Source organism: Thunnus albacares, chromosome 1 (genome assembly GCF_914725855.1).
Source record: "Thunnus albacares chromosome 1, fThuAlb1.1, whole genome shotgun sequence".
Taxonomy (NCBI): domain Eukaryota; kingdom Metazoa; phylum Chordata; class Actinopteri; order Scombriformes; family Scombridae; genus Thunnus; species Thunnus albacares.
Genome location: NC_058106.1, coordinates 12,514,386 through 12,535,288, shown reverse-complemented (window position 1 = coordinate 12,535,288; position 20,903 = coordinate 12,514,386). Strand labels below are relative to the sequence as shown.

At 41.9% G+C, this 20,903-nt stretch overlaps 1 protein-coding gene and 1 long non-coding RNA gene across 2 annotated transcripts in view; one reads left to right on the top strand and one right to left on the bottom strand.

Annotated features, from left to right (window-relative positions):
- The window catches only part of celf6 (CUGBP Elav-like family member 6), a 145,584-nt gene that overhangs the window by 91,090 nt on the left and 33,591 nt on the right, over nt 1-20,903 (top strand). Inside the window, exons 3-5 of the mRNA XM_044333128.1 lie at nt 3,571-3,619; nt 14,139-14,264; nt 18,099-18,178. Coding sequence (XP_044189063.1) covers nt 3,571-3,619; nt 14,139-14,264; nt 18,099-18,178 — 255 coding nt within the window. The remainder of the gene's footprint in view (nt 1-3,570; nt 3,620-14,138; nt 14,265-18,098; nt 18,179-20,903) is intronic.
- The window catches only part of LOC122968194, a 117,402-nt gene continuing 98,947 nt past the window's right edge, over nt 2,449-20,903 (bottom strand). Inside the window, exon 5 of the long non-coding RNA XR_006398785.1 lies at nt 2,449-7,020. This is a non-coding gene — a long non-coding RNA (uncharacterized LOC122968194). The remainder of the gene's footprint in view (nt 7,021-20,903) is intronic.

The window sequence follows — 20,903 nt, the reverse complement described above, 5'->3', positions numbered from 1 at the left end:
CATATTGGTTTTGGAGGCCAAAGGGGCAGAGAGAGACAAAGATAAAGGAAGACGGGGGGCTGTTGAACTCCTTTCAGCCTCGGCAGCTACACGTCTGTTGGATGAAAAAGTCTGTAGTCTTCCTCTCCAATGTCTATGCAGTTCATTTTGCAAGGCCCAACGGGAAGGTGGTAGATGTCATTTGTCTTACAGCATCTCTGGAGGCTCCACTGTATGTGTTATCTTAGCTTTCTGCTGCTGCAATGCTAATACGAACTAGCTAGCTTCTCAGACAGACAGAATGTCACTTGTCCTCTTCTTCAGTGTGTGTATGTGTGTGCGCAAAGGGTGGGTGGTGGGGTGGGGGTGGGTCCTGGCCCAAGGGGAAAGCAGGCTGCCTCTTCGCCCAGCCTCTGATGAATTCATATAATTAACTCTGCCTTGATCTGTTGGCTAATCCTGCACTCAGTAATAAGGGATTAAAATGTCACCTAAGCCACCTGCTGTTACTGAGCCCCAAGACTTTTTGTGCCTTGTGTGTATGTGTGTGTGTATAACAGTGTGTGTGAGAAAGAGAGAGAGAGAGAGAGAGAGAGAGAGAGAGAGAGAGAGAGAGAGAGAGAGAGAGAGAGAGAGAGAGAGACGGAGAGGGAGAGGGAGAGAGAGGATAAAAGTAAAGTGAACTTAAAGATTTCTGTGGAGTAAGCTTGTGTGCTAGAAACATGCCCTGTTTGCACGAGAAAATTTATGTAGAGGACACTATAAAGTGGCTCAGAAAAGCAGACAGCTACTGCCATATGCATGTGCAGCTACTCACAGCTCCATAGTTTGGCATCAAGATGAACTTCATAATTTGGCAGGAAGCTGGAGCAGAAGTTGCAGCAGACTCGCTCTGAAAACTCATTGTCACAGTCACTGAAAAGGGACATGAAAGTGGGACATGCTGGAAGGTGGGAGTTGAGAAATCTTTTTTTCCTCCCCTCTTACTTTGACCTCCTTGGACCAAGTAAAGAAAAAAAGAAGAAAGAAAGGAGTGCCAATTGGTTGGCTAACAGCCTGCAGACCAACGGCCAGCTTGCCTTGCCTCCCTGCCGGCCACCTCCACTCGGTTGCCTAGCAACCCCAAGTGTACTTTTGGGTTGTCTAATGACTCTTGTTGCTGCAGTGGCTCAGGGGCTACTAATGAAGCCTCCTGACCAATCGTTGCCGTTTAAGACCTGGAAGCTGACTGATCACTGGGCAGGGATCTGGGGACTTCAGGCTACCCTAAACCTCTTATGTGAGACAAATTCTGCCCCCAACCTTAGCTGTCGTCAAGACACACTCTCATACACACTTACAATATGTACACAAAACACACCTTCACTTACTGCTTACAATGCTCCAACTGACCTAAATTCTCTCCACTGCGCACTCCGATACATCAATGCTGCACACCACCTGTACTTTACCTAAGACTCACATGTAAACATACTCAGTGCAATATTGATGGCTGTTATCCAGCCAAAAACAGCAGAAAAGAAACTGTTCTTGTCTGCCTGTTTAGGACCATACAAGGATTGTTATAATAATGATAAGAGTCTCTTTCAGCTCTTGACCCACACTACAAACAAAAAACAATCCTCCATCCTCCCAGAGCCCCAGTGAGCCAACTTCTGACAGAGTAATAGCTGTAGAGGAAACATCTGGAATACCAACCCCTCATGAATCCCCATCAGAATACTAGTGACTTTCTCTTCATCTTTTATCTTCATTTTTTTTCAAAGAAGTACAAGTCACCTCTGCTTTTGTTTCAAATGTGATCTAGTAATCTTGTAGAAACATGCTGTTGGATGTATTTTTTAGTGAAGAACAGTGAGTCAACAGGTCATTCTCTATCTCAGTGATGCTTCAACTCATCAGAGACTGACTGCTGCAGAAATGGAGTATACAGTATGACCTTTGTATTTCAGTATATGCATTGAAATTACAATATAGGAGAATATCTGTGAACAAAATAGTTAATCTGTTTGGAGACAACTTAATTCTTTAGCTTATTGTCTGCAAAGACTATATCAATGTTGTTTGCCTAACAAGAAACACAATGTATGATTTATATTTAGCTCTTTGTCTTTAGTTTTTACATAAAAAGATTTAAAAATTGTGTGGCGATATATTAGCATCTATGTGCAGGTGCATTTGTATGGGTGTGATAGCTCCTGTATCTATATCTGTGAGTGTGCATACAGCTTCATGTGCTTGTCTTTGTGAAGTGTCCGTCATCCCTCTAAGCTTTATTCCAGTGTCACAGCATATTGCTAGGTGAGTACATTACGTCCCCAGGGTGTCACCATGTATACACTTGTCTATACATGTCGACCAGTCTTAGGTCTATATTTGGCCATGGTCTGGGCTCATGTCAACTGCTGTCAAGTGCTGCATTGCCTGAGGGCCCAACACCCACTGTTTTGCCCTAGCTGACTGATCTGAGTGGGCAGTACCTTGTGCCATTCACTGGTATTCACATGTTGTTCGCATGGCCTAGTTAGAACGGTAGGCCCACCGCTGACTGAAGCCAGAAAAACACAATGCCAAAATAAAACACAATGCCAAATATGACATGTGTGGGTAGCTTCAATAAGCAAGGGTCTTCAAGGGTGGCTCTTAACACCCACCCTTTCACAGAGGAAAGAGGGAATATTATTCCTGCTTCAGAGAAGGCACAAGATCGAGTGATTTTGTGTTTTCATATTCAAACTCCAGGGAGTGAGAAAAAAACAAAACCATAGACAGGGGAGCAAAAAGAACCAGGGGAGTTTTTATTCACGGCAGGCAGTTTTTAAAAGGTTTTTTTTTTTTTTTTATGTTAGCTTGGCGACGTTTTGCTTTCACCTCACTATGAAATGGATCTTCAAAGGCTGTTTATCGATTCCCTACTGTTAACCTTTCACAAGCTGTTTCACAGCTACGCTGTTCGGTGGCTCTCAATAGCCTCCGGGATGAGGAGGCTGGGGCAGGGTGGGGTTGGCTGACCATACCAGTGGCATATTGGCCGTGAGTTGCAAAAGGGCTTCTGGGTAGAGAAGCGAGAGAGGTGGAACGGATGGAGGCAGCGAAAGAGGGATTGCTGAGGGTCAGGGATGAGCAGGATATAGCTGGTGACTGGGAGTCTGGAGCCAGGAGGGGACAGGAAGAGCAAGGGCCAGCCAGAAAGGACCTCTCCCTGTGGGGCTGGGAGTGGCTGATGTAATGGCATTAATCTCCAAGTGCCATCTGACACCCAGTGTGGCTCCGTCATTGAAAACTGCTAATTCTGCTGAACTGTGAGGGGAATTCAGGCATCTCTGGAGGCAGTGCCCTGGATTAATTAAACACGCTGGCATGGAGCACTGCACAGATTTATCTCTTTTACGGCATCGTCACTGTTTGATTTTTGTGTTTAGCTCACAGAGCAGGACAAACTCAGGATATTAACGCCAGGAACACTGCCACATTTCACTTGTTCTCTTCCCACTCCATATATTGTAGCAGTACCTGCTCTAGCTGCATGCTAACCTGGGATTTCCCTTCTCTTCTTTCTCTCTATTCCTTTCTCTCTCTCTCTCTCTCCAGATGAACCGGCCCATCCAGGTGAAGCCAGCCGACAGCGAAGGACGAGGAGGTAATTAACCTTCTCCTGGTCTCCACAGCACACCCCCCTTAAAAAACACACACACGCAAACACACAAATACACTGGAACAGCACACATGCAATCCTTAATATTCCGCTCTCACTTGAGACACACTGGGAGTTAGTAGACCAGCCGTAATATAGGTCACTTGCTTCTATTGACTTCCCATCTGTGCCAGCAGAGGGGCTGTCTCAGGTTCACAGTCACTGGGAGCGGTTCAAAGACAAGACAGAGAGACATGGTAGAAAGAAAGAGATAGAGAGAGGATGTAAAGGAATGGGGAGTGGAGGATCTCCATCCCTCAGTGTCCACAGAGTCATAGTCAAGCCTGCTTACAGATAAGAGGCTGTGGAATACACCCCAGACATACACACACAGATAACCACAAACAAAAAGTAATAGAAAACAGCTCAGAGTTACACATAGAGACTACCAATTTGACTGAATGTATTCATTCATCACTGAATGAAGAGAAAAGACAGTAAGAGTAAGTGGGACATATCATTATTTCAGGAGTTTGGAGCTCCTTTGTGGTATACACAGCATCAGTTTTTGTCTGGAAACATGACTGCAACTAATTGGTTGTTTTACCTACCTATTTTAAAAGTTTAAAACTTAATACTACTGTGACACGATTACAGTGGAATTATGTAGCTGATTGTTGAATCTTCTGAAAGTAATCTCAGTCAGATTCAGTGTGATTCAATGTATGATGTGACTTGAACTCCACTGACTGGATCTGGATCAACAGGTGCAGCTCTACAAGTCAAATTTGATCACTTATATTTGGGGGAGGGGGGTCTGTTCAAAGATTAAAATATTCAATTCTGCTTTTACGTTGTGCTGATTCTCTTGCACAGCCTCCTCCCTCCATCTTCAGACTGACTGACATGCTGATTGACAAGATCATTCTGAAGCATTTGTGACTAACATCTCTGAGGTTAATGCAGATTAAGCCAGTTAAAGATTTACATGGGTGGAATTAGATGTAATTGAACCGGTCTGTGTCTGCCCTGCGCTTGCATTTCAGAGTGGTGATTTAGACTGCCTAGGTCAGATTAGACTGAGCCACTTCACTGATTTATGTGGTCAAGTGTGAATCAGATGGCCCATTTCTATTGCCACACACACCCCCGTGTAGATCTTATTTTTGTCATGGCAGCACTTTAATTAACGGCCATCTAAAAACAGGCAAAGTCTGACCGACAAGGCCTGGGCGAGAGCCAATCGGCATTCTCACCAAGATAAATTGGATCTCTGGGCTTAAGAGGGGAGGATGGATGGGTCCCAATATCAATTACTACCCTTTTTTCAGCAGAAAGAGAAGGGAGAGGAACAGGCAGTGGGAATGAAATACAGAGGGCTCTTAGGCTGGCACAGCCCCTGCTAGTCTGTCAGATGAACTTTCTATATGGGAGGACAGGATAGAACACAACACAGAATGAAATAAGACCAAGCAGACAGGCCCCAACAGAGATATTGAGCGTTAATGGCAACAGGAAGTCAGCAGACAAGCCAGGGAAGTAAACCACAGTCGCGGCTGACAATGAAATGAGATTTACTATGAAGGCCTGTGGTTAAAGGAAAATAGACAGCCCAGCAAGGGCTGACTAAGGGGGAGAACGTAGCAAGGGATTCACTTCTGGAAGGCTGAGGACTAGACAGTGCACCAATCCCAGTGGGACCTCTAGATTGTCAAACCCAGGGCTGAACTGGGACATTTACACCTCTAGAATGCGGTCACATTTATCACTACCAAGACATCGGCAATTATCTGTCATGGAAAGTTGTGCAGGGGTCTCGATTACGTGCCTGTGCAGGCATTAGGCCCCATTATTCCATTTAGAGATTCCAGTAGCCCCTCTTTTGTTCACACTGTCCCTGAGAGACGTCCTCTCTCTGGGGATATGGGAGTGTCAGGAGAAGTAAAACCAGAGCTCAGAAAATGACTCAGTTGGGGGCTCGGTGCAAGCACAAACCTAACGCTCAGCTGCCATTATGGATCACAGAGCTGATTTTCTAGCTGTCTATTATAATGACTCATGTTTTCTTTTATTTTTTCCTTGGATTATTGAGAAAGAAAGGAGCATGGGAGGGGAGCTCAACAGCATTTAAATTCATTTCTGTTCCGTGAGTCATCCGACCTCTTCCCACAAAGTCCGCATTTATCTGATGTGCTTTACACCCCTTTTTTTCTGCCCAATTCTATCAAACTGTGATTTTAACTCACAGATATTGAGACACAACCGAGGCATGGGTCTTCTGCTCACTTGCTCGGTAGACAGTGCAGGGAGAGACACACTACTCTATCTCCACTTAAAACATAAGCAATTTGTTCCAATCCAAAAGGAGCAAAAATGAGGAAAAGTAGACTCCTCTTGCTCTCTCCCTATTGCTGTCTTTCTTTCTCTGTCTCCTTGGTACTGCAGTGCAAAGGGAGAGATGAAGCAAGTGATAGAGAGAGAGAAGTACAAGGACCATGGAGGAATGTGGGAGAGTGAGAGATGGAAGACAAAAAGAGCGAAAGGGGAAGAGACGACAGGATGAGAAAGTTAACGGAGGGTGATGGAGGCAGCTGAGTGAATCTCAGCAGTAAATCATCTCAGAGCCGCCCCATCCCTATCTCCTCCTCGCCTCGCCAGGAATCTTTTTCCCCCTGACCTTGTCTGCCGCTGTGTCTGTGAAGAAAAGATGGGGCCAGATTATCTATGATTGGAGATGGTCATTATCTAAACACAATCTTGGAGCCAGGTCCCACTCCTCTAGCCACTGCTGTGAGACTGGAGACCACACTGATGAGAAGAGAGATGATGGGTCAGCCAGCAACACCCTCTCCTTTTATTAACTCTGATAAGATGGTTTCAACACTCTCCCGAAATGCCCAGCAACCTCCATCAACATTGACTTTTTCACAATGTGCCACTCTACATTTGTCTGCACAGTCTCCTTACACTTCTTGTTTATTAGCTACCCATACTTTGGTTTTATTGGATACTTATACAGTGCCAGGAGCATTGCAATGCCTGTATTTGATACTCAGCGGCCCTGTGTGAGCCTTTTTAATATCTTGTCTTTGCCTTTTGTCTGTCTGGCTGAAGGGAGTCTTTGTGAATGGGTCGTGTTTGTCCTTGCCAACCTGCTGCTCTTCAAAAGGTTGACCCCAGTCGGCCAGTGGAGAGATTGACAGGACCTTAAGATGTTGCGCGCTGTGCTGTCATGCCCCACCCCAGCAGGTAGGGAAGAGTGAGGGCTGCTGGCTGGCTCAGTCTGGCAGGCCACAGGGGAGGGGCTGTCTGGAGGCACCTCACGCCCACAGAGTAGCACGCTCCACTTTACATGCAAATGAAGCCAAAAGATCCCTCTGTGCCCCTGGACACGATCGTGCAAAACTCTGAAAAGTCAAGAAGAACCCTGGCAGCGGTTGATATGCTGAGAAATACACAGAGACACTCGGAGACATGGAGACATACGGCCAGACAAAAGAAAGCAGGGATTTCCATCAGTGACCATTGCAGGGTATTAATTAAAGGTTTGCGAGGCATTGATTTAAATTACTTTCTTTGCAGAGCTATATGACTGGGTCTCGCTATTAGAGAAGATGAGAGAAAGAGACAAAAACTGCAACAGGCAATTTCTCACAAGTTTCCCCAAATGTTTTGTGTTGGTTTTTGATCATGCACACCAGAAGGTTTAAAGCTCCCCTCCTACTCCCCTGGGTAAATGGATGTGACAGCTCTAGTGGTATGAGTAATGCATTTACAAACACGAAGCCTGTATCCTCTCATCGTGCCTGATACACTGACAATTTGAATGTTTGTTCTCCTCTGATTATTCCATTTACCACCTCACTATACTGGATAATCCACTTGCATACATCAGATTGGGACCAGCGGCAGAGAGGTTTAGTGTGTGGTTGCACATCATTTCCATTGTAGCTTGGTAGGAACTATACAGGAGATAGAAGTAGAATGGGGCTTATTAAGTAGTTAAATGTGTGTAAAGGCAAAAGGAAGGCTTGTGGGGGTTGAGGAATGTGGCTGAACAAATACTATACTTTATGCAGGTTGTTGCACAATTAACTTCATACATTACATTTTCTACATTGACTTCGACACTATACTTGAATGGAGCATACTGACACTGAATTATACATCACATTTGGGCATTTTTGCATTCTAACATAACATCAGTTGGGAAAAAAACAATGCACCATTACTGTACTACAACAGGAAAACTACAGTCTAAGTAGCTAAATGAGTGCATAACTGTCATTTTTTGGTAGCCTAGTCAATATAAATACTGTACTTGAATCTCCATCAAGCAATATTTGTGATTATTAATATTAAATCTAATGATTCCTTGCAATGTAAAAGGTTTGCTTGTACTGGATCCTAGTGAAAATCAACATCCCAGTCTGTAGCTTTTTGCATTTTTGGGCTGCTACTCCCAGCTAACAAGCTCATATGCTACCTCTAGAGAAATTATAGCTAAAAAGTGGCCATTATTGCCAACAGATAATATTTGTAACATGAGTAAGTCTACAACAATGAAACAACTTAAGAATGGTTGGAAACCCAGCAAGTGTGGCAATCTCATTGGTGTACTAACTAAAACTGCAATGGGATCCTGCTACCCTGCTGGTAGTTCAAACTACTTTCCTGGGTATCAAACTGCTACCCAGAACCTTTATCCCATTGTCCATACATTTTGTTAATATAGGCACAAATGATGTTAAGTGACAAGTGAAAATTACTCATCGAAACCATCAACAGTCTGTGTAATCGTCTGTTCTCTCTGGGCCAATTCCCTTGTCAGAAAGATGTTTTTTAAACATCAGCATTGGGTTTTTTTTTTAAAGTGTTTCCATATGTCTTCAATGGAAACCTTTCAGTCATCATTTTCACTCATTGGCAAGCAAGTGGGCCTAATTGTCCCTCACTCATTCGCCAGCACCACCATATGATATTGCAAGATATGCTCTTGCAATCAATCTTTGCAACTCTTGTTAAGTCCCATAACTCTCAGATAACAAGAAATCAAATGCTTGATCTAGCATGTTTTATAATCAAAAATGGGATCCTGTGACTTTTGTTGTATGATGTCTCATACTAATTTTTCATATAATGTAGCATATGTGTAAGCTGCAATTTGAATGTAACAATTTATTGATCCCTAAGATTAAATTCTATTTGTTGATATGTAGGAATGTATTCCGTATGTGTTTTGCTTGTTCGCTGGATTTTTTGCATTACTTTTCTCGATACAGTGCTATCTACCCTTCTTAATTTTCTACAGTTTATTTCTTCATGGGAATACAACTACATTTATTTTTTCTCCATAATCAACCCATTTATTATTTAGTTTTATTTATTTATAACTTGTTAAGCCTACAAAATATCAAAAGATCATCGACTGCCAGTGATAATTTCTCTGGCAAGTGACTAACTGATTATTTACTAATGTTTTCTTTTGACAAAAAATGCTCCAAACTTTGCAGAATTAATTTCCTGATGATAAAATACATATATATAAATATAAAAAAGAAGAAAGAGAAAAGTTTTAATTGGCAAATGGAAATGAAAGTGTTGCAGCCAGAGCATAAGTAACTCTGGATTCAAACAATTAAAAAAGACACTGTATAAAAAATAAAGAACGTCAAATACACTGAAATAAAATCACTATTCCAAGAATATAAAAAAAAGGTCAACATTATGTAAACTTAAAATGCCCATTATTTAAAAAAGCCTACTGAAAGCAAATGGTACCTTTGATTCCAAATGGACTCCTGTAGCCTTCACACAATTGGGGCATACAGGAGATGATGAAAAACAAAGCCCAACTCAATATTAAAGAGCAGTTTCCAACATTTTATGCACCCGGTCTGTACGCCTACATGTGTGAGCGTGTCTGGTGGCGGGCCTCCCAGGCAGCAGCATACCAGCATCAGGCTTTTCTAATGAGTCCATAAGAAGCACAACTTCTCTGTTGTGCTGCCTGGAACATTACTCTGCATTTGAAATGCACCCAGTGGCCTAGCAGGCATCTTTTATCGTTGGATGCAGCTGTCCATGCTTTCTGAACACTTACTACTACCAAGCTTCCCTGACTATCGCCAGCAGGCAATAAGTGATAGAATCATGAAAAAAAAGAGAAATATTTACCACGACACCGGAGCAGAAAAGTAATTCTTTAAAGAGAATATTCCCATTATTGGCAAACAAAAGCAGAAACTTTTGAAAAGTAGACTTCACAGCAACTGATTCTTTGCCTGGAGAAAAAGAGCAGGGTGAGGGATGACAATAAAGGGTAAAGAGAAAGATTCAGAGAGAGCAATAGAGAGACAGAGGAAGAGGAGAGCAACAGAAAAGCACAATCTATATGCATATACAGTACTGCAGCCTACAACACAAGTAGCACTTTATTCCAGAGAGAGAAGCATCAATCTTGACAGCATATGGCGTCTGTGCAAAATCCATTAATTTTTAATATACCGGGGCTGAAATGAAAAGGCTTCCTGAGACAAGCAATTGTCAGATGTCAGTAGTGTTTTGATAACTTTTTTGATCTCCTTTTTTATTTGCATTCATAAAATGGGGCTGTCCACATGCCACCTCAGTTTGGACATGGCTGCAGACTGACATGGAGCCATTTTCCACTCAATTGCTTCCACCTTCAGTCGGGAGATGAGGCACTTGGTAGAAACAAAATAAGACGTGTGGATGACAGTGTGTGTGAGAGAGTGAGCATGCACTGGCTGAGGCCTGAAATAAAACTTAACATAGCACATGTATCTTTGGATCTGCTAATTACTTTTTTAAGTAAACAGCATAAATGTTCCAGAGGTTCATGCGTTAATTAATGGTGTTTGAGGATGCAGTGATACAAAATAGAAATCTAACTGTACCATATGTGCACATACTATTATTTTAAAGTAGTGGCAAGGTTTTAAAGTGCAGATTACAAAGGTCTCTTCAGTGTAGAGCAGAGAAGTGCTGTAGAGCTCAAATGTTCTCTAGCTCTATGGCTCAGCCCTGTTAAAGGGATAAGATGAGCCCCTCTCAATGAGAGATAAGTACAAAGAGGTCAAACAGTTAGCTCAGTGAGTTTTGTCATACTTCTATATCCTCACTCAGTTCCATAGGAAGGTCTTCACCCCTCTTAATGCAAATACATGACAGTACTTGAGAGGAGTATGCTTTTTTTCTTCCTTTCCTCACTTTTAATGGATTACTTTTTGGAGTCATCTCCTTGTGCGGAGGCTGCATTACTAGATATTTATTCATATTCATAAAATGCCAATTTAAAGCTTGCAAGTGGCCATAAGAGATGAGCGGGAACTTGCAAAATCCAATAAGAGCTGCTTTGGAGACAGGTGTAAAGTGGACTAATTAATAGCAATCCATACTCTGGCCAGGGCATGCAGTGGGCCGACTGAGACACTCTTAGGTCAGGCAATGAAAAGATAGCAGCTCCAAATTCATTTTCTCACTGTGGCTCTCCCAAAGGAAGACTCCGAAGTACACTCACACTTCCTTTAATGCCTTCACTGGGGTGTAATTTATTTTTGCGTTCGCCAGCACATTTGGAAAGTTCATTACCTCGCTCATGGCTTGTTAATTAGCCTTGTAAAGCCGCCATTAGATCTCCTCGGGCCAGGACCAAGATGAGACTTTTGTCCCAAAACATTAACACACTGCAGGAGGCCTGTAAAACTGCACTCTGTCCATTTAAGTTGTAACAGTGACAACTCAGTGAAAATCTGAATGATGGAGGGACAGTCATGGCAAAGTCACGTGTGCTCTGGACAGACTGTGGCCTTGCTTCATGTTTCACCTTTGCTGCCATGTGCAGGGGCAAGCTCATTTCTCAATAGCACCTGTTCAGGGCTGACTTTACAACTACACAGCTCCTCCGCTGATGCCCAATAACCAGCTAGATGTCTGTCCTCCTGTCAGTCTTAACTGAATCCTAGTCGACAGTATAAGTGGTTGTCTCCGCGGTGATCTGCTCAGGGTTCTCCCTCACTTCCAACCCTGAAGCTCCAAGAGAGGAGAAACATTAATGAGCAGTTGTACCAGGCTCAGCTGGTGAGTTTGAAAAATCCTGCTGTGTGAGGCGTGACTACAGGAACATGGACTGACACCACAGCTACAGCACCAGCAGTAGAGACCAGGCACCGTGGCCTTATTGATTATGCAGGTGCTCATTTGTGTGGCCAAGCGGGTAGCAGGCACGTGTCTCATTTGAACTTTACAGAAATGGAACAGGATCCGATTTCCCCGCTGCAAAAAGGAAGCCCTGGTGTTTTATTTTTAGAACAGCTGCATCTAATGGGGCCTGGCAGGTACAGGAGGCGTCACATCTGTCGAGGCCCAGGTGATGCTCTCGCCCTCCGCTCCTCCCCACTCCTCGCCCGCTCCCTACTAGTCAAATGACTCACACTGAAGATCAACAGTGTCATTTCCAATAAACTCCTCTTCCTCTTCCTGCCACTTTCCATCAGTTCTGGCGATGGGTTCTTGCTAGTAGCCATTTCATTCCACAACAGAACGGAATAGGGGATGCATAATGTAAAAGATGTAAAGAAGATGAATGCTCTGTCTAATGCCAGGGCACTGGGAAGATTAATTAGAAAAATCCAGCTGTCTGACTGGCCGAAATTTAGTGGTATAGAGTCCATACGTCTGAGCCAGAGTGCCCCCCTCTGGAGCACATGTGGAAACTATGTCATGCAGTAGCAGTCAAGATATTGGTGTAGGTGGAGCTGCCCTTCAAATTTAATGAGGAGGAACTCTGCAAATTTTACTTGTTCAGCATTGGTTGGGAAATTGGGAAAAGTCAGTGCTCAACATCAACCTAGATGTTGAATCACACCAGATTCAGCACACATTTAGATTGTATAATATTCCTGGCTTTATAACTTTTCCTTGTCATTTAAACTTTATCTAGTTTACAAGACTGTAATTTAGTCTGGAATACAGCCTTGACATTTTCATGATTCATACGCATTTGTTTTAAGACACAGTCACATAAGTCACATATCTCACTGTGAGTTATTGGATAGAATTAGTCTCCATCACATGGCCAGTATGAAGTGGATCGGCACTGGTAGAAGTTGTCACAACTTTCTGGCACACACCCCACGCTTCCATGCAATTATTTCACTCCTCCTGATGTTTTTAGCTATATTTGTCTTATCTTAACACAAAAAATAAAAATAATTTATTCATAATAGTGGGAAGTAAGCTGGGCAATTTAAGAGATTTAACAAAAATTTAGTCAGGAGATCATGTATCACAATATAAACTACCCACTGTAGTGCTTTGCTATTCTTTCATTTTGAGACATGAGAACCAGACCTTGTAGCTTTCATAGTTGAAATGTTTTGCAATGCTTTATGCTAAAACCCTGATCCATCACTGGGCTGAGAAAGAAATAGGTTGCGATCTTGGTTATTGTGGTTGTGTTGTGCTGTAAGGCAGAAAAAAAATCTCATTTACCTTTTTACATGTATATAGCCTATAAAGAATAATGCATTGTGTGCACAAAATTGTAGGGAGACAAATTCTTTCTCTGAATTGCACTGTGTGAATCTTGCTTAATTCTAATTTGTATATGATGCGATTGTTGGAGTTGAAAAATGACAAATCTACAAACCTTTGGCTCATAATTATCCACAAAAAACATTACACAGAAGAGCTTCATTCATTATTTCTGCTCAGCCAACATTGCGCAATGCACAGAATATTCGTTTTTTAAGTCTAATTGACTCATTATATTTGTTCCGTGACTAAGTTTTCAGAAGACATGTGAGTGCCCTAAAACTTAAGCAGTAAGCAGAAAGCTGAACATGGTATGTATATATATATATATATATATATATATATATGTATATGTATATATAAACATAGACTTTAATGAGGCACTTTTCTCAAGCTTATCATGCGTCGAAAATATGTGAAGACCCTTAAAACCCCTGTGGATATAATTCATTGCCCAGCAGGTAGCACCTTTGACACAAAGTTAACTCTTGCTTATTATAACACCTTTGGTGACAAGAAAACGTAATACCATGTTCTTGTTCCATGTTCTCTCAGTGACTTAAGCATCCAGATGATCTAACAGTACATCTACCAGAGCAAAATATCCCCGCTCTCTTTCTACATTTACCTGAAACCCACAGCGCTCCAAACATCGTCTGTATCAAACATCACTGTGGCAGACTTGAGTATCTTACTGGCAACAGGAATATATCTCCCTCATACCAGGGTGGGGTGGCACACCACACAACAGTAAGATCAGCAACAACAATAACAACAACAGCAGCAGCAGCAACAGAAACAGCATAGGCTCAACACAGCAGACTGCTGATAAAAGGGTGGGTGGTTTGAGTTGTACAAGTTCCTCTCAGCTCAGCGGAACGGTGCCATCAGCTGTAGCATTTGTCTGTTCTCTCCTCTCTTCCACCCTCCCTCCTTCCCTCCCCCTTCCTCTCTTCCTATCCAGAAGACAGGAAGCTGTTTGTGGGAATGCTCGGCAAGCAGCAGAGCGAGGACGACGTCCGGCGGCTGTTCGAGACCTTCGGCCAGATCGAGGAGTGCACCGTCCTGCGAGGGCCTGATGGGGCCAGTAAGGGTCAGAGCCCACACACCTCCCACTCGTTTTCCCTTGTCTGTCCCTCTTCCTCCATCTGTCTGTCTGTACGTGTGCCGTCTCTCTTTCTCTTTCTGCTCTTTACATCTTAAGAGCCGTGCTTCACCCGCCGTGAACTCACTGACATCGTCTGCGATCCACTCTGCTCCTGAATAACTCATCCTCCCCTTCAGCCATTCTGTTTTTTTACCGCATCTTATGTGTCTCGCTTGCATTTCTTTCATACCTCATTGTCACCGTGCTCAGACACCTCGTTTCTCTCACTTTCCTTTTCTCACTCTTTTGTGCATTTCCATTCAATTTTTGTTCTCACTCTACCTCCTAACCTCCTATGCCGTCTCTTCATCACGGCAGCTCCTCTCACCCTGGGCTTGTACTCAACAAATACATCACAAAACACCTCGTCTTTCTGCTTACCACTCTCCTCCACCTCCTCTTCCTGTTATCTGAAAAGTGGAGGGGTGTAATCATGTTTGTTTCCCACACTCCCGTCATTCCTCCCCAGAGACACCATTGGACGATAATGTCCCACTTTAAATAAAGCAGCCTGGCTCTGGGTTTTGCTGCTGTCACTCACTGTGTGGCAGATTTGCCTGCATTCAGGAACAGCTTACGCATTCATGTCTGTGGCTTATGTGCTATCTAGTTAGTAGAGCATGGTCAAATTAAAGACAGCTGTGAAATGGGTGATGCAGGTGTGATTGTTCTGGGAGTGCGAGAGGCCCCCCCATCATCCTTTGATGGGTCCCTGTCTCACAGTCATATTTGTAGCGATAACGCCAGCGATATTGCCCGGAACCTCTGCCTTCCTTTCTCTCAGATGACTGTGATTTATTCTCTTATATGAAGCGTCTGAATGTGTGAAAAGGATGTGTGGAAAGGCGAGAGAGAGGGGTTGATAATACACACGCCTTGTGAGTATATCAAAGAGAAAGGCTGGCTATACTGAACCACACACCTATCTGTGTCTACATCTGTTCCTCTCACTGTTAATCCCGGGTCTATTGCTCTGCGCCGCCCCAGTGGCCCACTACCTTTCTTTCTCCCTGGTTTGTTTCCTCTTTCGCTGTCTCTCCCTCCCTCTCTTCCTGTCCGCTCAGATGCCTCAAGCTGATTGACAGCACATGAAATGAAATAAGGCCGGTGCTGCTGTGTAAGACAGGAGCTAGTTTTCTCCCTCATTCGCACTTTCACTCCTTTTCACCCACCTGCACCCCAAACCTCAACTCTTTTTCTTTCTCCTCTTTTCACAAGCCATACATTTCCTGTATTGGTATTTGTCTCTATTATCACTGCCTTGATCATTCTCTTTCTCCAAGTTTCGCTGCTATGAAATGGAAAACTGTAGAGGAGTGTTAACTATGAATGCTACCACCAGACAAAGGTCTCATATATAGGTATCTGGTCCTATCACTGTGCAACAGTCCCACGCAATCATTACGGGATGTTACGGCAAATTATTTTGCCAGCCGCCTCGCTCGGGATGAGGTTCCTGTAATTTGAATGAGACAGACCTTGAAATTGACAGTGCTATCTGTTCCATGATGGAGGCTTAGTCCCCTGTTGATGTAAATTTATGCTACTCAGAAGCTTTTCAGCACCCCTCTTCACCCAATAAAAAGGCCGAGAAGTTTAACATCCATCTCTCTATGGCGCTGCTCCTCAAAGTACTTTCAAAGTGCAACACTTGCTGCCAGAGTTGAATAGAGCCCCGAATTGTCAGGAATAATAGAGAGATGGCTTTTAGGTCTATAATTAAGTTGTGTTATAAATGTCACCCATCCAGCAGGATGGAATTCATGCATACATATTATTACCCCAGGAATTCAAAAGGCAGTGCAGATCCTCTCGCTTGAAAGCAATACAATCTCTCTTTTTCCCTTTTCCCCAACTCATTCTGAGCCATCAAATTCAAAAACTCAAATGTGCACTATAATTTATGAGGCTGTAGCACTTCCAATTCTTTTGAGATGCTGTGCTCTGTGTTCCTTAACTTTTTTTTTCCTTTTTTCGGTCAGGAAAAGCAAGGCTATAGCACTGATTTTTTGAGAAATTTAAGTACATTGTGTTTGACATGACTTTGCCAATGATGGTGTATACAAAGCCCTGCAGTTTTGAATGTCTTTATAGTTGGGCAGAGCTGCTGGGGTCACTGGGATCCTGGCACAATATCTGATAGCCTTGTTAGGGAACCAACAGCAAGTTATCTTGCCCTACAAAACCAAAAGGCTTTTGCGAGAACAAACTGCCCCTTATTATTTCAACTACAAAGGTTAAATGCGTTTGTTCCTTCAAAGACAGAGTTACAGTCAAATGGCACACAGTAGGCCGACGCATTTCAGTTGGACAAATGAAGACCTTTCCTGGCTCTACCCGGAGGGGCGTTCAAGTGAAGTAAAAGGGTGCTAGAGTGCTGTGACAGAATCAAAGGCTTCTTTGACTTATCTGTTTTCCTCTGTAGATCTATACAGCTTTGAGGACATTTGACAGTACAGAAAACACATGGTCTTTACTACTCACCACATTTCTGCACACAAGAGTTTCAACTGCTTATTATTTATTGTGTGGATGGAATGTGGATGGGAAGCCTTAGGTAAAGGTGGAAATTGTCCTCCATTGATTGTACACACACTGCATGTCCCTCAGTTCAATCTTTTTGATTCTGTCAGGAAATTATTAATTTGTTTGTCTGGAAAGCAAAGCTGACTCCCGAGATGTAGAAGTGAATGGGTCGCTGCCAGACACAGAACATCTCCTGAGTCTACCTATCAGTGTTTGTAATTTAAATGAATCATCACAACTCTTTTGGGAATGTAGAATGAATAAATGTATATGAGCATGTGTTACTGTTTTAAATAGATACCAGGAGTTCTCAAGAAACCAGAGATTGAACTGAGGAAAAGCCTGTCTGGTTCTAAGACACTGGTGCTGCTCGATTAATGAAAAGGGGCAGAATTAATCCATGAGTTTGTTAATTAGGTATCTCTTGACTTAACACACGAGCTACCTGAAGGCAAGGATAAGAATAGAACATAACAGAATACCCTGTGCAGTCTATGACGACCATAAAGCTTAGAGAAATAGCTTCTGTTTAATTTAATAGCTTTTGGAAAATTACCACATTTCAGTTCCACTGTATTTCAGTTCACTAGCTTTCTCTTGATGTTAAAGTACCTACACACTGATACACTATTTAATCATGTGGTTAAGATATATAAGCCTCCAAAACACATATTGTGCATTATTATGATCTACTTGACTCACTTTTAATGTCATTTGAAATATTAATGAAGTGAGGCTCCAGAACACTGACTGACATTGATTTTTCCTTTTGAGCACTAACTACAAAACAGATTTAAGATGATTTGAATGCCCCCTGAGCGAAGCCCCCCCACCACCCCCAAATCTGAAATTATATGTGAGCAAAGATTCGGTTAGATAGGCAGATTATAATACTATGCCTTTGTCATCATAATCTCTTTCATGAGTGACTGCACACAAATCACAATGTGTAAATATTAAACAGATTAATAATCACAAACAAGTCAGGATAGTAAATGCCTTGGCTCCATGCTCCAAAGTGGAGGGGGTGGAATTAGAAATGGGCGAGGGACAGGATGTTCCACAAAGCTAATGCCTTCACTACAATTAGACTGATTTATTCAGAGTTATGCGCTGAACACACAAATGGCAGAATATATTTACAAACCAGATAACATGAAAACAATGGTAATGAATGATGTTTTCCCCCCATATTCAAGGCCATTTCCCTGATGTTGTGCCCCTCCCCTCTTTTTGTCTCTTTTTTTTATACAGGCTGTGCCTTTGTCAAATTCTCCAGCCACGCAGAAGCACAGGCCGCCATCAACAGCTTGCATGGTGGACAGACCATGCCTGTAAGTAACACACTTTAAAACACACTCGTAAAAAGTATTAAGAAAATTAACTTTAATACCATTACTACTTACTACTACTTATTTTGAAGTAGCTGCAACGGTTGAGGGAGACTGAGATAAAGTTAATTCCAAAGACTGGCTGACTGTTTTCTGCAGGCCATGTCTTCCCTTAAAGCTTTCTAATCAACATGCCTTTCACATGCATACACCCACTGGAGGGTGTACGCCTCTTTGAAATTCAATACTGACTCTGTTTCCAGTCACATACAGTACAAAGAGTATCTCAAAAACATACACATAAACACACAGAAAAGATAACACAATATCTAAAATATATCAATATTATACATATATATACACACCTATTATACATATACAAACACACACACACATATATATAACAGTGTCTCATTTCATTTCAAAGTACCCAAACAATCCAAAGTCTCACGTACATTTTTCAGTGTGTTATCACACACAAAAGATTTCCACAGTCAGCATCTGCCACCTTACAGGGCACAGCTGCAAGCTCTGTATCTCTGTTTTTTCACTCAATATCCATTTCCTTCTCCAACTATTCAAACTACCTTTTCGGCAGACAGATAGAGAGTGTTTACATTCACAGTCTTATAAAGATATGATTGCTTTGCACCGCACATGAATCCTTGAATGTGTCCTCAGGAGACATCATGCTGCATATGTCAATATGATGTTATTTATGTATAAAGGTTGGAACTGGAGTCATAGAATGAAATATAAAAAAAAATAAAACTATGCATATATAGTGCAGGCATAGTATGGGATGATATTGTACGCATGAGTTTGTCATTACACAGAAAAAATGTAGAAGCTGAGAAAACCAGCTGCAGAGCCTAAACACAGCTTTTGCTACTGCTAAAAGCCAAATCCAGACATGATGTCAGAGGATCGTGGCTGAAGTGGTTTGCATCATGCCAATTTTGAGCCAACTTTTAAACTTTTTAAGCTAACAATGTTTCTGCACAAGTTGTTTTTGTTAGTTGAACAAATGAACAAATAGTTGGACATTTAGTTAACACAAGCATTTTGTAAGTTCTGAAATGGTTCCACAACTGAACACACGTTAACAGAACTTTCTTACTTTGCACAGCTAAAGATTTCATGTTATGAGGACTGAAAGACTGTCTTGGTTTGTTGCCACAACTGAATTTTTACTTGTATTTACTTTATTCATATTTCTAAGTCTGGACAACCTATATTCCTTATTTATGTCAAAGAATATACTGCAAGTTGGCATTTATACAGTGTAAAAGTAAGGTTAAATGTATTTATTGCAAGTGAATAACATTGGCATCAAGAAATTTCGAAATGATTCACTGTTTTCAGACAGGTTGTCTCAAATCTAGGTCTCAATTTGCATCGTTTAGACTGTGAATAAGTAATGTGGAAGCTGCCACACAACCTCTGGCTGCAAATTTGATTATATGGGACAAAAAGTGTGTGAGAAGAATTCCGACAACATCCTATTTTTGGCTGTGTTCCAAACAAGAACAAATCAAAGTACAGATGACTATTTTCTCCAGTTTCTACTGATGGATGCAAACGTTTTTCTTTGCAGGGGAAACTAGTCTTCTCTCAAAAGTTCAAAGTTTGAACAGCACATTTGAACCTGTTCCTGAAAACTGAAATTAGTGTGAAATTAGTGGCTTTACACTGGGAGACAGTGTGTCAGTCAGTAGTTAGGCCAAGAAAGATTGTGTAATTAACCTTTGACACTATACACTGTATGCTATTCAGGCAATTTATGAGAATGGCTAGACAGTGAGGGTTTGGATTTCTTACATCAAGATATAAATGTGTCATCAGCGTAACACTGAAACTTTGTTGACTGTTTTTGATATGTTCAAGTACAATCATGCATGAATACTGTACTGCATTGGATTGAAAACTGAACCCGCCTCACTTCTGATGAGCAGAACTGAGCAAAAGTTTTATGACTGAGATCAACCCTTTACTTGTTTTTAAAAATCCATTAATTAAGGGGCAAAATGCTATAGATGATAGATAAAATACAGGCATTTATTCATTCATTTAGAAGCTAAATATTTTGTAATATGGAGTGGGACAGGTAAAGGGTTTATACAAGTCACAGCATCTTCCAGCAACATGGGACAAATTACTTGAAAAATGCTCATCACAGTCAAATTATTAACAGTGACAGTTCAACTTTTCGCTGAAGAATATTAAACATTTAAAACACTTGAAAACACTTATCAAGCGAGGCTTCATTACAGTGACTAGAAGGAGGTTAACAAGTAAGTCAATAATATTGAAAAGCACCCTGGAGTTAGGATGGATCTTCAAAATGAGGTCAGATTAATAAACTGCTTTTTGCTTCCTTAACTGCTTTCTGATATTTCGGCAGTAAGTCCTTGGTAATATTGTGGGGCACTTGCAGTTTATTAGCCTCCCTGTTAACACGTTGGCTTTTCTACATTTACCCTTCACAGCCTGGATTCTATCTACCCACGACTGGGGTATATATCCTGATATGTGGTGGAATAATGTTATGCTGTAAATAGTAGTTATATTGCTGCTTGGCCCAATTGTAAATCAAATTGTATTAGGATCCCTTCTTTCATTTTACAGACACAGAATACATACAGTACCAGTCAAAACTTTGGGCACACTTTCTCATTCAAGTGAATGGCAATGTGTGTCCAAATGTTTGACTGGTACTGTATACAGG